Source organism: Triticum aestivum, chromosome 7B (genome assembly GCF_018294505.1).
Source record: "Triticum aestivum cultivar Chinese Spring chromosome 7B, IWGSC CS RefSeq v2.1, whole genome shotgun sequence".
In the NCBI taxonomy this organism is placed as follows: domain Eukaryota; kingdom Viridiplantae; phylum Streptophyta; class Magnoliopsida; order Poales; family Poaceae; genus Triticum; species Triticum aestivum.
Genome location: NC_057813.1, coordinates 716,178,421 through 716,193,812, shown reverse-complemented (window position 1 = coordinate 716,193,812; position 15,392 = coordinate 716,178,421). Strand labels below are relative to the sequence as shown.

At 47.5% G+C, this 15,392-nt stretch overlaps 1 protein-coding gene across 1 annotated transcript; it reads right to left on the bottom strand.

Moving 5' to 3' along the window:
• Nucleotides 1-10,734: 10,734 nt before the first annotated feature.
• LOC123159501 (phosphoribosylamine--glycine ligase) lies at nt 10,735-15,181 on the bottom strand. Its single transcript, XM_044577339.1, has 6 exons — nt 15,063-15,181; nt 14,670-14,706; nt 13,514-13,948; nt 12,923-13,296; nt 11,933-12,463; nt 10,735-11,412 (listed from the first exon to the last, which is right to left on the bottom strand). Exons 3-6 carry the CDS (start codon nt 13,758-13,760, stop codon nt 11,008-11,010), a joined length of 1,557 nt encoding a protein of 518 aa, XP_044433274.1. The 5' UTR covers nt 13,761-13,948; nt 14,670-14,706; nt 15,063-15,181; the 3' UTR covers nt 10,735-11,007.
• Nucleotides 15,182-15,392: the final 211 nt, after the last annotated feature.

Genomic DNA, 15,392 nt, shown 5'->3' with positions numbered 1-15,392 from the left:
TTCGAATACGGCTGCTGGGTTTTCTATCCGTGTGGATGCTGGATTAGTAGTGTGTGTGAGGTTCCTAGTTCTTCTCTTTTTTCCTAGCAAGGAATAGTAGTGTGTGTGAGAACTCTCAGATTATGAGTTTGATATTGTGGGATGCATGTTACTTCGTACAAGAACATAATACAGATTTCTTAGAACATGAAAATGATGGGTTAAATTACTATGGCCAGTAGGATTCTTGGCTGCTCAGAAAATTAGTAAGGATGTCAGAGATTATTGGTTCAGTTACAGATGATAATCATTGACAATATATAATTAATATGTTTTAGTTGCAGCGTATTTTCTTTCATATAAATATGTCACAGGTTTTGCTGTTTCTTATGGCAGGATATCGGCATGGCTGGCGAAGGCATCTCGATAGCTGAATTTATGGAGTACGACTCGATGGTCAGGCAGACATTTAAAAGTGAGAACGAAGCGTACAAGTTCTACTTAGGGTATGCGAAGAACAAAGGGTTTGGTGTTCGAAAGGGTGATCTGAAATATAAGGGAAACAAAGAAAATGCATACCGGAGGACGTTTGTGTGTTGCAAACAAGGATATCGTGACGTAAAGCACTTTGATGAAACCGACAAGAAAAGGACACCAAGGGCACTCTCTCGGTGTGGTTGTCCTGCTCTTTTGCAGGTTGAGCTTCAAGCAAGCACTGGGTTGTGGTTTGTAAAGAATTTTGTTGACCAACATAGCCATCCATTCATAAATCCTGAGTTGTCACCTTTCTTGTGGTCTCATCGTGGCATGACCGATCCACAGAAGGCGGATGTCATTGAGTACTCGGTTGGTGGACTTCGCACACATCAGATAATGGATGTGATGGAGAAGCAGACTAGTGGTTTGGGCAAGGTTGGATTTATATCTCGCGATCTGTATAACCATGTCGCGTTGGAGAAGAAGAAAAAGATAGAAGGTAGCGATGCTCAATTTATGCTGAACTACATGACAGCACAACAGATGAAAGACCCAGATTTTTTTTACAGATACACCACAGACAGTGATGGGCATCTGCAGAACATATTCTGGGCAGACGCCCAATCTCGCTTGGACTATGTTGCATTTGGTGGTGTGGTGGTGTTTGACAGCACATACTGGTCAAACAAATATAGGTTGCCATTTGTTCCATTTGTGGGGCTGAACCATCACCGCAGCACAGTCGTGTTTGGGGTTGGTCTTGTATCCGACGAGTCGGCTGACTCATATGAGTGGCTGCTTCAGGTTTTTTTGGAGGCAATGCACCAGAAGCATCCCATTTCAGTGATCACAGACGGCGATGCTTCAATGGCCAAAGCCATATCATCAGTCTGGCCCAGCACATATCACCGTCTGTGCAGCTGGCATATCAAGCAGAATATGGTGCTTCACCTCCGAAAGGAAAAGCTTAAGGAATTGGGCGTGGTGTGGTTTTTGCCCCGAAGAAGGTTTCCACACCGTTTTCAGTTTTATTACTTTATCTATACAGCGGAGATGTATCAAACAATTTTTTTGGTTGTGCTACTTCATATATACGGCAAATTGCCGTACATTTACTACTTTTATCTGCATTGAATATCTACATTAATTTTTAATTAAAGTCTTTCACGCACAAAATCTTGTATTCTTTGTTTAATGATGCAATTCCCTTTGGTTTATAGGATGTGCTTCAAAAACCAAATTTCTAAGTGGCTTTACACTTCCGGTCGCAATTTCCTTGTTACTTGTGTCCTTGGAAGCAACACATTCTTTTTAAACCTGGGTTTCAGTTCTGTATTATGCCAATGAATGATAGGCAAATGCTGTCCTGTTTGCTTACCCATTTAATCGGTGATCAGGATTTTCTTGGCCACCAACTTGGGAACTAGCCATTGCCTAACCTCTGAGTGTTTATCAGGTGTACTAATTAACTAGACTGAACTTATGACTATGACTCAAACTGAAACTGAAACTGAAACATGCTCTCTGGAATCTGAAACTAAACATTCTCTGCACTGAAACAGAAACATCCTCTCTGGAATCTGAGACTAAGAATGCTCTGCACTAATATCACATACAAAAAAAATCTGCTGGTGCGATGGAACTCGTCCTCCTTCGAGGACCATGGCTGGATCAGCTTTTACGATGGAGAAGCTAGCTTAGGAAATCGACAAAAGAAATGGGGGCCAATGGATCGATGGGTCGGGTGCGAGTACCTGCATCGGCCGCGACAGATCTGTACGGCACTGGTCGGCGGCGCGTACGGCCTTCACGGCGCCGGGGCATGCCGGCGACGTCTTGCCTTAGTCCTCCCCATCGGCGACCCGCTCCACATCCCGCAGCTAAGGAGGGGAACACGAATGGCGGGGACATTTAGCCGCCGACTACAGCCGCCTGGGACACCGGGGAGGGGCGGCGCCCGCGGTGCTGGCTCGTTCGGGTACGGCGGGGCGCCAAACCATACCGACCGCAAATACTGCGCGGAGGTCACTCACGGCGACCGGGGTTCGCCGTCGTCCTGTCGCCATAGCGCCGCCATCGGTCGCCCTTTTCCTTTGACCTTTCATTCTGGTTGTGTGCGTCGGCCGTCAGACTGTGGGCGTGGAAGGGCGACGATGGCCGTCGTCCTGTCACCATAGCGCCGCCATCGGTCGCCTTTTTCCTTTGACCTTTCATTCTGGTTGTGTGCGTCGGCCGTCAGACTGCGGGCGTGGAAGGGCGACGATGGACGTCATCCTGTCGCCATAGCGCCGCCATCGGTCGCCCTTTTCCTTTGACCTTTCATTCTGGTTGTGTGCGTCGGCCGTCAGACTGCGGGCGGGGAAGGGCTACGATGGCCATCGTCCTGTCGCCATAGCGCCGCCATCGGTCGCCCTTTTCCTTTGACCTTTCATTCTGGTTGTGTGCGTCGGCCGTCAGACTGCGGGCGTGGAAGGGCGACGATGGCCGTCATCCTGTCGCCATAGCGCCGCCATCGGTCGCCCTTTTCCTTTGACCTTTCATTCTGGTTGTGTGCGTCGGCCGTCAGACTGCGGGCGTGGAAGGGCGACGATGGCCGTCGTCCTGTCGCCATAGCGCCGCCATCGGTCACCCTTTTCCTTTGACCTTTCATTCTGGTTGTGTGCGTCGGCCGTCAGACTGCGGGCGTGGAAGGGCGACGATGGCCGTCGTCCTGTCGCCATAGCGCCGCCATCGGTCGCCCTTTTCCTTTGACCTTTCATTCTGGTTGTGTGCGTCGGCCGTCAGACTGCGGGCGGGGAAGGGCGACGATGGCCATCGTCCTGTCGCCATAGCGCCGCCATCGGTCGCCCTTTTCCTTTGACCTTTCATTCTGGTTGTGTGCGTCGGCCGTCAGACTGCGGGCGTGGAAGGGCGACGATGGCCGTCGTCCTGTCGCCATAGCGCCGCCATCAGTCGCCCTTTTCCTTTGACCTTTCATTCTGGTTGTGTGCGTCGGCCGTCAGACTGCGAGCGTGGAAGGACGACGATGGCTATTGAAAAAACAAATGATGACGTTAAATTCCACTAATGCCCTTCACTTGTTTTTCGGGGGAACCAGCCCGCGTTTTCGTTAAACAGTGAACTACCGAAACTACCCCTGATCGCAAAATATACTACCAGAAATCTGAAGTAGTATTTTCATATCGGGGCCATCCGTACAGAAAAATGAACGGCCAGAATTCATCTGATGCACCATAAAATATCTCAATACATGAGAGTCCTTGGAGGACAAGTAAGCGAGTTGTACTCGTACGCATCGGTACCAACGCAAAGGCCCACACTACTACGTCTAGTCCAATACGGTACTAGAATTTAGATCATAATTTAACAGTCTTACTATTGTACGACTTTTTAAGATCTTGTGTGAATAATTAATAAAGTGGTTGTATGCATCATCCAGATGCAGAGGCCGAGCTTCATCCTCCTTTTCTAAAGAAAAAATTAAGAACAGGGATATGTTTGTTAGTGCCTGGGAGGACCCTGAGCTTTACACCGGAAACTAGGTTATGCTGATGCGGTGTTAAACTTCCAAGCTCGATGATCATAATAGTGGTTCCACTGGAAAGGTTACGCTAATTAACTTTCATGCCCTCTAGTGCTCCTCTAATAAACCATTACAACAATTGTCTGCATATGTCGGTGATCCAAAGCACAGTAAGACTGCTGGTTGATTTGCCACGAAGTTTACAGCAAGAAAGTCACATGCTCCGCGTGTATGCATGTTGCTCTATGACTCATAAGCACTAGTCACTACACTAGATGCTTCCTTTTCTTGTTCATGATGTGCCATTGCATCACCTGATTACCTCCCACTGGACTGGACTGCATTTCTTCCACTCAGAGAATAAGAAAAACGAAAATAGGAAAAATAACTAGACTGCATTTCCTAGCACCAGTTCTGGTCTGTGTTTGATACTTCTTGGTCCAGTCACTCACTGAATCAGTGGCCTGCTGAAACTTACACTAACTTGGTTGCAGCCATGGAACCTCGGTATCTCTCTGCTGTCCAAAGCGCGAGACACACAAAGTAGCAGATCTAAGAGACTCCAAACAGTTCAGATCTTTTAAGTATCAGTGTACTACTAATTTGCCTGACAATCATCACACAGGCAAGCTTTTTCTTAGTGGAGCTCTCACCTCTTTTCCTACAGCTGCTTTTTGCGATTGCACGCGTGCTCTGCTCACACTGTCTCGCAGAAATGAAGATGTGAAGACTCTACATGCAGAGCTGCATAGAACAAGAGAACAATGCCATGCTCATGCAGGGTGGCAAAAATGTTAAGCCAAGTTTGACATTATCTTGTCCTATCCGTGGATGAAGCGGTGCACAAAACAGCATTAATTAGCCTAACCTAACTCTGGGCACATGTTCCTTAGGCTGCTTTCAATGCATGAGTGCTTAGGGCATCTCCAACAGGTTGTATGCTAGTCTTGTTGGTAAAATGTCCATGTCACCAACCAACAAGCTATCATACAACTACTCCAATAGATTGTATGTAAGCTATCCAATAGATGAAAGAAATAAATGTGATTGCTCTCTATTTCACCTTGGAGCTTGTGCAAAGGTTGTTGGTTAATCTACATACAACTTTGCTCTCTCTCCACATTTATTACATGCCATATCATCACTATGTCCTAGATGGCAAATTAACCAACACCTATCTTACGACTGTTGGAGATGCCTTTAGATAAGGTGCTAAGCATTAAATAGCTTAGCAATTATACTTCCCAATGCATAGGTGCTTAGCTTATGGTTCCTGAGCTTGCTTCATTTAATGGTTTAGCAACTAAAACTCTTCATGTATTGGTGGGCTTCTTTCCTTTAAATGTTTTGCCTAGGTTCACGCGCTTAGCATTGTTTCTTCCTGGAATCATCACACTCATCTCTCTCCTCTTAAATAATTTGCGTACGTGTCTGAATCTTGCCAGGTCGGCCATGCACTTGGTGCCCTAATGAAATGGATAGGTATGCTAATAATATGTCAACAGTTTTTTCTGGGTTTGGACAGTGGAGTAACAGTTGAACTAGTAGTCACTGGTTCCCCTGCTTGATATTCCATCTTTCTTGAGACTGCAGATACCATGCTAAACCGGAGCCTCCCCTGCAAATAGAGAGCAAAATTGCAGTACAATTTGTCTTGCCACACGAGCTTATTTGCGCCCCTGAATCTCCTGGCAAACACTCAACTGTCTTTTCAGATGAAGAGAACTCCAATAATTAGTTGATTCATTTCTTACTGCTTTGCGGTGCCATGTAGTAATACCACAAACATTTCACCATCAACTCATCAGTTCATCATGTGTAACCATCCACTTGGCAGGACACAATAATTTGAAACTATTTGGCACCACTATCAGTTGACCTTAAGCTTTTGCTTTGCAGGTTCCCGGCACACACACACACACATGACATTAGACCATGCATGCGTAAAGCTTAGGGTTGGAGCAAAAGTCAGTGGCTTTGCTTTGCTTGGCTGGGGTTTTGTTGTGATTCGTTTGGAACCTCGTGTGTACGTACCACTGTAGCCTCGTGTGTCCCGGCGGGAGAGGGATGGTGCCCAAAAGGAGTGACACGCAGATGCCGGCCAATGACTCCATGCATAAACTCGCGTGTACGTACACACCGTTGCGAACGAGCTGGAGTCCACTACTCCTACCTACCACTCCTGGATGGATCGATGCTCACGTGATCCGTCCATCGACCGCCTTGTTGCTTCTTCACATGCATGATCGAGTTCCAACACGTACGTACGTTCTCCGGGAACAACAAAATTCTCGCGGTACCGTTGTAGGCTGCCATATTAATGTCCCCATAGTACCCTACGTACTGTCTTGCTGTGGAATGTGTCGGCCAGAAGTTGAACTCGTGTACGTACCTACGTGCGTGCGTGCGTGCGTGTTACCTTGGGTTTTATCTGCTGGATTACCTTCTGAATCGATGACAACGTCTCCATTGTGCATGATTGATGGCTATCTCAAAAACAAGGATTGATGACGGGGTCGCGTTTGGTAAGTACGTACTACCTCCGTCCCACAAATATAAGACGTTAGTAATTCATTTGCGTTGGGTAACTACTCCCTCTGTCCCGGAATATAAGAACGTTTTTGACACTATACTAATGTTAAAAACGTTCTTATATTTTGGGACGGAGGGAGTAGTTTGCATAGATCACATGAACTGCCAAATGTAAGCTAGGTCGTGTCATCCATGATCGATCCATCCATCGAGGGCCACCCGGTTAAAGGCGCGCGGCGATGGTGGATCGAGCTTGACATGCCAACGGGCGTACGCCTACCGCCGATCTTTTTTTTAGAAAAGGAGGAGGACCCCGCTGCATCTGGACGATGTATACGGCCACTTTATTAATTATTTTCACAGGACCTCACAAAGTCATACAACAATAAGACTAAGACTAAAGTCACCGTCTAAGCAACAACTGTCGCTACACCTATCCAATTGATGAAGGGGCGCTAATAGCCTGGGCCTAATACCAAACAGACATCGCAGCCAGACCTAACATCAAAGACCTGAGGTCCCAACCAAGACGTCTGCCGGGTATGGGCACCCACCAGTCCGGCGTGCTCCTCAACCAGGACGCCTGCCGGGTATGAAGCCGCTGCAACCACTTGCCACCAATCCATCTTCAGAGTTGTACTGCTGCATCAACTTAGCCCGGTCTAGCTGCCGCCGACGCCAGACAGTGTCGACCTCCTGCGCGTGTCCATCACCACACATTTGACGCCAAGCCTCCGCTGCTCCATGCCGCCAAGAGCCGCCGCCATGAATGTGTAGAACGAAACACCGCTCCACCGAAGAAGCCATCCGCTGGTCCCTCAAGCCCGAGTGCATCTCCAAGAATGCCGCCCCCAAGGGGGTGACGACACATGAATGCCGCCCCCAAGGGGGTGACGACACATGAATGCCGCCGTCATCCGATCAATTGATCTAGTGTTTTCCCCGGAGGTATTGGGTGGGTTTGGGATTTGTACCTCGATGATGCCTTCATGAAGGAAACGATGATAATTGACACTTGGCCATCTCCAAACGGTTGTGTGCTAGATTAATCCCCGAGCTTGATCCGGAGGATGTTAATTAAGTGCTGAATTAGTTGAGCTTGATCCGGAGGAAGTTAATTAAGTGCTGAATTAGTTGCTTGCTTGTGCGGAAAACCACAAAGCCACTACCAAAGAAGGCCTTTTCGGCCCAGGTACGCACCTCTTCGGCCAAGGCAAGGCCGAAAAGCTCTTTTCGGCCGAGAGGAGGCCGGAAACTATGCTTGACCATGACGTTGATTAACTATTGACGCCTCCTGAGATAGACAGCCAAATTACGGCATGATTATGACCTATGTAGCATCTTGCAGTAATATTCTTACTCCTTGCATATGTACCTCGTCGACGTGCGTAGATACTTTCTGGAGCAATCATGCACGCTGGCTATTTACTGACGACCTAACGTACTCATCGGTCCACTCTCCACTCCATGACGTTGAATAACACAACTGCCGTTGATTAAGGCTAAAATGACTAAAAAGTAATTTGCAAATTACAGATCTACTTGGTACATTTATAGTAATTACGTGCAAACAAATTGATGGTGAAATAAAATTATTTTTAAATTATTTTATATCTACAGTAAATACCAACAATGAACAATCTGCTAGCAGTAGTTCCTAACTTTCCTTCTTCATTTTACACTGGACTAGCACTTTAGCACAATGACTTTCCTTCTCTAAGTTAGAGGATCCGGCTCCGTTGTGGATATTTACTTCTAGGTTAGAGTATACTCAATATTCCCTGTGCTAGTGAATTCTTTTGATTTGAATTAAGTATGAAGTTAGCATGCGCAAAAAAGTCAGATGGTTAACTAGTGATCTAAACGCTCTTATATTTCTTTACGAGGGAGTAGTTCTTATTATTACAAGGCAAGGAAAGTCGTTTTTTTGGATGAGAAAATCAGTAATTAAATGTCGTCATCCAAATTCAGTTAAACAACATAAGTATGTTCAGTGCCTGGGAAGAGCCTGAGCTTTGCGCTAAAAAGGTAATGCTGATGGCGGTGTTAAACTTCCAAGCGCACAAAGAACAGCAGCGCTGCTTTCATTAATCATTATATTAAGGGAGAAGCTTCCAAGATTGATGGTGAAAACTACACATTGATGTACTTCGCTCTTCACTTTTTGTGATGCCAACTTTCATGCCCTCTAGTGCTGCTCCCAGAAAAGAGAAAACATTTCACTTGTCTGGATGTGTCGGTGATCCAAACCATAGTGACACTGGTTTTGGATATTACTCCATGCGTCTACTAGTGTGTGATTTGCTAGGAAGTTTACAGGCAGCAAAGTAACATGCTCTGAACGTATGCTGCTCTATGACTCATACTAAGAACAAGATGCTTCCTTTTCTTGCCCATGATGTGACCATTGCATCACCTGATTGCCTCCCACTGGACTACATTTCTTCCACTGAGAAAATCGGAAGCAAAAAAACAGAAAAAGAAACAAGACTTCATTTCCTCTGCACCAATTCCTGTCTGTGTTTGATAGTACTTGCTCCACTCACTCACTAACTCACTCAGTGACCTGCTGGAACTTGCACTAACTTGGTTGCAGTCATGGATCTCTGCTATCCATAACGGGAGACACAAAGTAGCAGATTTCAAAGGCCAGTTGTGCACAAACCTACAGGGAAAGAAAAAAAGCAGCTTCCAAACAGTTCAGATCTTTAAGCATGAAAGTGTGTGAATACAGTAGTACTGCTAACTGGCCTGCTAACGGGAGACATGAAGAGTCTTGACGGCGGCGAGCCCCGGCTCCATCTTCGGCTTGACGAGGCAGGGAGGAGCCGAGGAGGAGGCGCGCCCGCCCTCGTTGATGACAATGCCAGCGCTGCGGGTGCGCTGGCCGAGCGGAGTATCCGCGGGCTCGGCCTTGACGTTGTAGAGCGCCGGCGAGCTGGAGGAGTGGGAGGAGGAGTGAGAGGAGGAAGAGGAGCCGGTCCTTCTCGGCATTCATTGGTCGCCGCCCCGGCCGGGGTACGTGAACGGCGGCTCGTTGCCGCCCTCGAGGTGCTTGAGGACGACGTGGAGTGTGCGGCCGGGGGCGCCCCACCACAGGCGGCGGTCATCACTGTTCTTGGTCCCCCCACCACTGGTGCGTTGTTGGTGGAGGCCAGCCGCTCCGCCTGCCGGCGTTCGAAGTAGGCCCCCCACGCCTGGTGGTTGTCGGCGGCGTACTCCAGGCGGGCCCGCTGCTCCTCCATCAGCGACGCCCGCGCACGCTCGACCTTGGCGTTGAAATAGTCGGGGCGCGTGACGTCGGGCAGCGGGGGCATGGGGACGCCCCCGGCGCTGAGCCTCCACCGCCCCGGCGCGCGCATGTCGGGAGGCGTCGGGATGTTCGCCTCGTGGAGGAGGTGGGCTTCCCACTCTTGCAGCGAGCGGCGGCCGAAGCCATTGGCCGCCGCCCCGTCGCCGGGGAACCTCTCGCCCATCATCTGCGGCGACGGAAAGAGTTCGGCGGCGGCGGCTGTGCACAGGAGAGAGAGGGGGGTTGCGGGGCGGGTGCGTCTTCGGCGAGGGAGGTGCTGCTTTATATAGCGGCCGGGGGCGGCTTTTGTGTGTACGCGTGGCCGGAGGGGGGGGGCGCCCGTGAGGAATCAATGGAAGGCTGACCGGCGACGGCCTTGGCATTGATTCCCTGCGGAAAACGAGGTGTTGTGAGGACGACGAGGCATGGGTCGCTGACTCGGCAGGCCCGCCGTTCGTTCGCGCCAAAACCGATTGCCCCCAGCGCTCCGGGTTTGGCCTGGGTACATCGGCGCCAGTTTCGGACCAAAGCTGCAAAAATTGGGCTCCTAAGGGCGCAACTGGGTCATTTTTTGGGCGCCGGCGCCAAAAAAAAGGACCTTGGGGGCGCGGTTGGAGATGCTCTAAGTAGTCAATAGTGATGGCAACAGAGGGAGCTTGAGCTGTTCCCCAATAGAATCTCGGTGTTCTCCCTCCTCTAATGTGTCATTAGCTCAGCACATAATCTCTGCTACTACTTATGAAGGATTGTCATATAAGCAAATGCTTATGAAGAGTTTGCATGGTTATCTTCACTAGAAAATACTCAATCTGTTTGTAAATATTTGTCTTTTTAGAGATTTTAAACGGAATACCACATACAGATGTACGTAGACATATTTTAGAGCGTAGATTCACTCATCTTGTTCCGTATGTAGTCGCTTGTTGAAACATCTAGAAAGACAAATATTTAAGACCGGAGGTAGTAATTAGTTGGTATTATTGCACCTCAAGAGATAATTGCACTTGACACGTTGCCTGCCTTGAGGGAAACACAAGACTGCTACAAATGGTTGGGAGCCAAACCATGGCCAAAAGATGCTCTTATGTTCGACGGGACAAGCTATGCTCCTGTCAATTCCGCAACCACAACAATAACAATGGTGACTCTACTGTCTTCATTTCACTTGACGCTCGAAGCTGACCCCGGATTTAGGAAAACCTAACTAGTAAGTGGTTAGTTTCAGTGCCCTCCAGCCGATATCTCGCCTGAAGAATCCTTCGGGCCAGTCGACAACGTCTACCGCATCGTACGCTCTCGACCTCGCTTCCTCGATGTCCTTGCCCTTGGCAGTGACGCCAAGAACCCGGCCTCCAACGGCTACAAGGTTGCTGTCTCCATCCAAAGCTGTTCCGGCATGGAATATCTTGACAGCCGGAGAAACCTGCTCGGCCTTGTCCGTGTTTTTTATCACGGTCCCCTTCTTATAGGAGCCAGGGTATCCTTCGCTCGCCATCACAACCACCATTGCGATTTCAGGGGACCAGGTTAGCGAAACCTTGCCCAGTTCTCCTCTGCATGCGGATAGCAGGACCTGTGCAAGATCAGACTCTAGTCTCATCATCAGAACCTGAGACAAAGGAAAGGTGGAATTAATACAGGAATGCAGAGTCAGAATCTCATGGAAAACAAAATGTAACAGATCAACAAGGAAATTAAGAAACATATTAGAAATGTGGTAAGGTACTTCAAAAGCATGATGATAGCCTATGTGATAAGAAAAACATCACATATTTTATAAATGCCTACCAAACTTAACAAGGGCATATTGGACTCAACTTGAGTATAAAGCTGCATCATTAATTTAAAAGTTCATATATGCCTTTGAGCAGACAGCTAAAATTGAAGATCCCACAAATGTCAACAAAATTAACTGCGCTTCTGGAATTACATGGAACAATAGAACGGCATGGATAGGTGGCCCAAATGATTCAAGAAATAAATGGCGAGCTAGTTCCAAAAGAAGAAAGCTTAAGCAGTGTTGCTTATGTATCGCAAGTAAATGTACATGAGAACAAGACACAAACTTGTAATGCTTGAATAGGGAAAATATAAATATCTTAAGAGGCAGCTGACAGATAATCACTAACCTGGCATTCAGGATCCCCAAATCGCACGTTATATTCAATAAGCTTAGGCAGCCCAGATTTCTTCTCTATCATAAGCCCGGCATATAATATACCAACAAACTTGCATCCTTCAGCAGCCATACCTTTAACAGTTGGAATAATTATAGTTTCCATGATCAAGCTCTTAAGCTCTTCGGTCACTATTGGCGCAGGGGAGTATGCACCCATACCACCCGTGTTTGGACCAGTATCACCATCACCAACTCTTTTGTGATCCTGTGCTGATTCAAGTGGCAACGCATTTTCACCATCTACTAATGCAAAGAAAGAGGCTTCTTCGCCCTCCAGATACTCCTCAATGACGACCCGTGAACCAGCAGAACCAAATGACTCGTCAACCATCATAGAGTTTATTGCTTCCAAGGCCTCATCCAAAGTCATAGCAACAACGACGCCCTTTCCAGCTGCCAATCCATCAGCTTTGACAACAATAGGGGCCCCTTGATCCTTGATGTACTCTTTAGCTTTTGCAGGATCCGTGAATGTGCGATACTACATGATAGAGAGAAGAGTACTGGTATTAGCTTCAACTGTATGCCTTAACATCTAAATCTACAATAAGTATCAACAAAGTGGAGTATCAATTTCACTGTTTTCTGCTAAAGTATCTCACAGTCCTTTTCTGCAGTAATAAGATGACTTCATTTCAAAAAGCAATCTGCCTTTAGAGGGATATCAAATTATCAACAATGAGTTATGAACGATGGTTGGAAATAATGCAGTCACACAATGTTTGTCCAGCAGAAAGTGAGAGTTCATTGCATAGCTTCTGTATACTATAGCAGTAGCAAATCGGCACAAAATAAACATGGTTAACAGCATTGCCTCAGGATGAAGGAAATATTAATGCCTAAAACAATGTAACACTTCTCTTATGCAGGTATCTCGTGAAAACAAACCCCTGCAGACCCTGGAAGATGTAGTACTTAACACAAATGTAAACTGAATTACCTGAGCAGTCGGGATATTACACTTATCACACAGTCTCTTCATAAAGTCCTTTGATCCCTCTAATGCTGCAGCCTCTGATGAAGGGCCAAAGGTCGGTATCCCAGCTTTGACAAGGTCATTCGCAAGACCCGCAACAAGAGGACCTTCAGGACCCACTACCACCATTCCCACTCCCCTCTTGCGGCAGAACGATATAACAGCATCACTACTGGAAATGTCTAAGTCCGATATACAGATCGCATCCCTGGATTGAGCAATGCCAGCATTACCAGGGGCGCATAAAACTGTTTCGCAAGAAGGCGAACGGGTCAAAGCATAACAGAGCGCATGCTCCCTTCCTCCACCACCAATGACGAGTACAGTTATCCTCCCTTCTGAAGAACAGAACAAAACAAAAATTAGAACACTGGTGTTGCAATTTACATCAAACTGGCTGCTGGTATTAACTAGAAGAAAGGTTTTGGGCAATGCACTTCGTCTCACAGCACATTAAAAATTGAGGTTTTATAACATAGAAAAGCATCATTCTTCTAACACCATGGAGTTGTTGAAGAAATCACACCCAACTGATCAAAAATGTAATTTACCTACCAGCAACAACGGTCCCGTCCTCCAGCGAAGCTTTCGGGATTGAGCGCCATCTTTTTGAATTCCGGACAGTCAGATGAGAATGGCAGGCGACGTGTTGCACTGCATTACTGGAGACATTGCTACTCCATGCCCGAGAAACAGGGCAAGATACTGAAGGCTTCCAGCCGCCGCACAGGTGACTATTGACCGGGCCATGCCCCGTGGCAAGCTTGAGATAGCCCCTGATACTGTATGCGGCACAAGCCATCGGGGCCAGACCTAAGATAGAGCAAAAAGGGAGCCCGCCCGAGGCCTCTCTTTGTGCTTAAGCTTGTCCAGGAGCTAGTCGGCCGCGAGCTGGAGACTGAGGCCGAACTTGGCGGGATGGACGGGTCCGGTGGTGTCGATTATCTGGCGTAAGAGCTTCGTATACGTGACAGTGGCAGAGCCAGGTTCCTGTAAAAAAAAAAGACAAAACAATATAATAGGACAATAAATGTGCAGTAAGATAGCAACATCAAGACCATTTATTGATAATACTTGCAAAATATCGTTGTGGCAATATCTCTAACAGTTAAGAAAAATTCCTGATGGCATAAACAGGATACAGCATTCTTTTCTTCAAGCATATGTATATTCCTTGGAATAGGTTTCTTCAGCTAGTGAAAATCAAGACTACGTATACTATTTTTCTAAAAAAAACATCACTACTAACTAGTGTATGAAGTAAGCGTAATATCCCCACTACTCATATGAGGTGAACAAGATTCAGATTTCAGAAACGCATTGTTTGCATGTACGTATTGGAGAGCTCCGCATTGAATTGGACTGGAATTCCAATTCAGTGAGGAAACTGAAATGGCACGAATGCGAATTCACCTGTTTGGTTGTTCACCGAATTGGCCCTTGAAATGCCTCTGAGATTTCAAACCGAAATGCTGTTTGGAACTCAAACTTTGGAATTGTATAGCTACATTAGCATGAAGATTGATTATACATTGTTCTACATACTCGAAAATGTAATCTGCTCATACGCGACTACAATTTCTTAGTTTACCCACTCAAGCAACTCCAATTAATCTGACATTGAGCTGTACAAAGTTCAATTATCTATACTAGATGTAAAACATGGCAACAAGACATCACATGCAAAATTGAGGGGATTTTTGACATATACCTTCAATCGGCCAGCAGATGGACAAAACTTAGCTAATCTGCACAACAGACAAAACTGAAAAAAATTAGAAACAATGCAAAATGACCCCATGGTGGAGCAGCTCTGGCTGCACAAAACGAGCAGCAGCTCCTACAGCCATGGACCCGTGGTGGAGCAGAAAAGGAGCAGCAGCTGCTATGGATATCGTGGAGAAGAGAGGGCCTGGCACAGTGAGGTGGGCAGGGAGGACGACGGCGCGTGGGTAAGGCTTGCGTAGCACGGCGTGCGGGGACGACGGCGGGGCGTGCCGCCGACCTCCATGGCTGGGCGTGGCACAGGGCGAACGGGGCCACAGGGGGGGAAGATGGCGAGGGAGCAACGGGAGAAGGGATGGGGAAGAGGGGAGAGGCGGACCTGGTGGCCGCCGGTCGCCGCCGCCACCTGCTTGCTTGCTAGCTCGCCGCCGCCACGAGCTAGGTCTGCCTCCCTTCTTTTTCTGCTCGCGGGCTCAAACCAGTGGGCCAATTTGGAGCTCTACCCCTCCGGAAACGGGCCCGAATTGGTCTTTCTTTTTCTTTCCAATACGAATTCAGTGTCCAGTCAAACAAACGTCCGTATTGACGCCAAATGATTACCAAAAAAAAAATCTTTTCTTAGGCTTCAATGGAGACATCCAAAGGCAGCGAAAGGGAAATTACCTTGACTTGCTGGAAGGTGGCTTGCTCTCTTGACTCTTGTAGATGC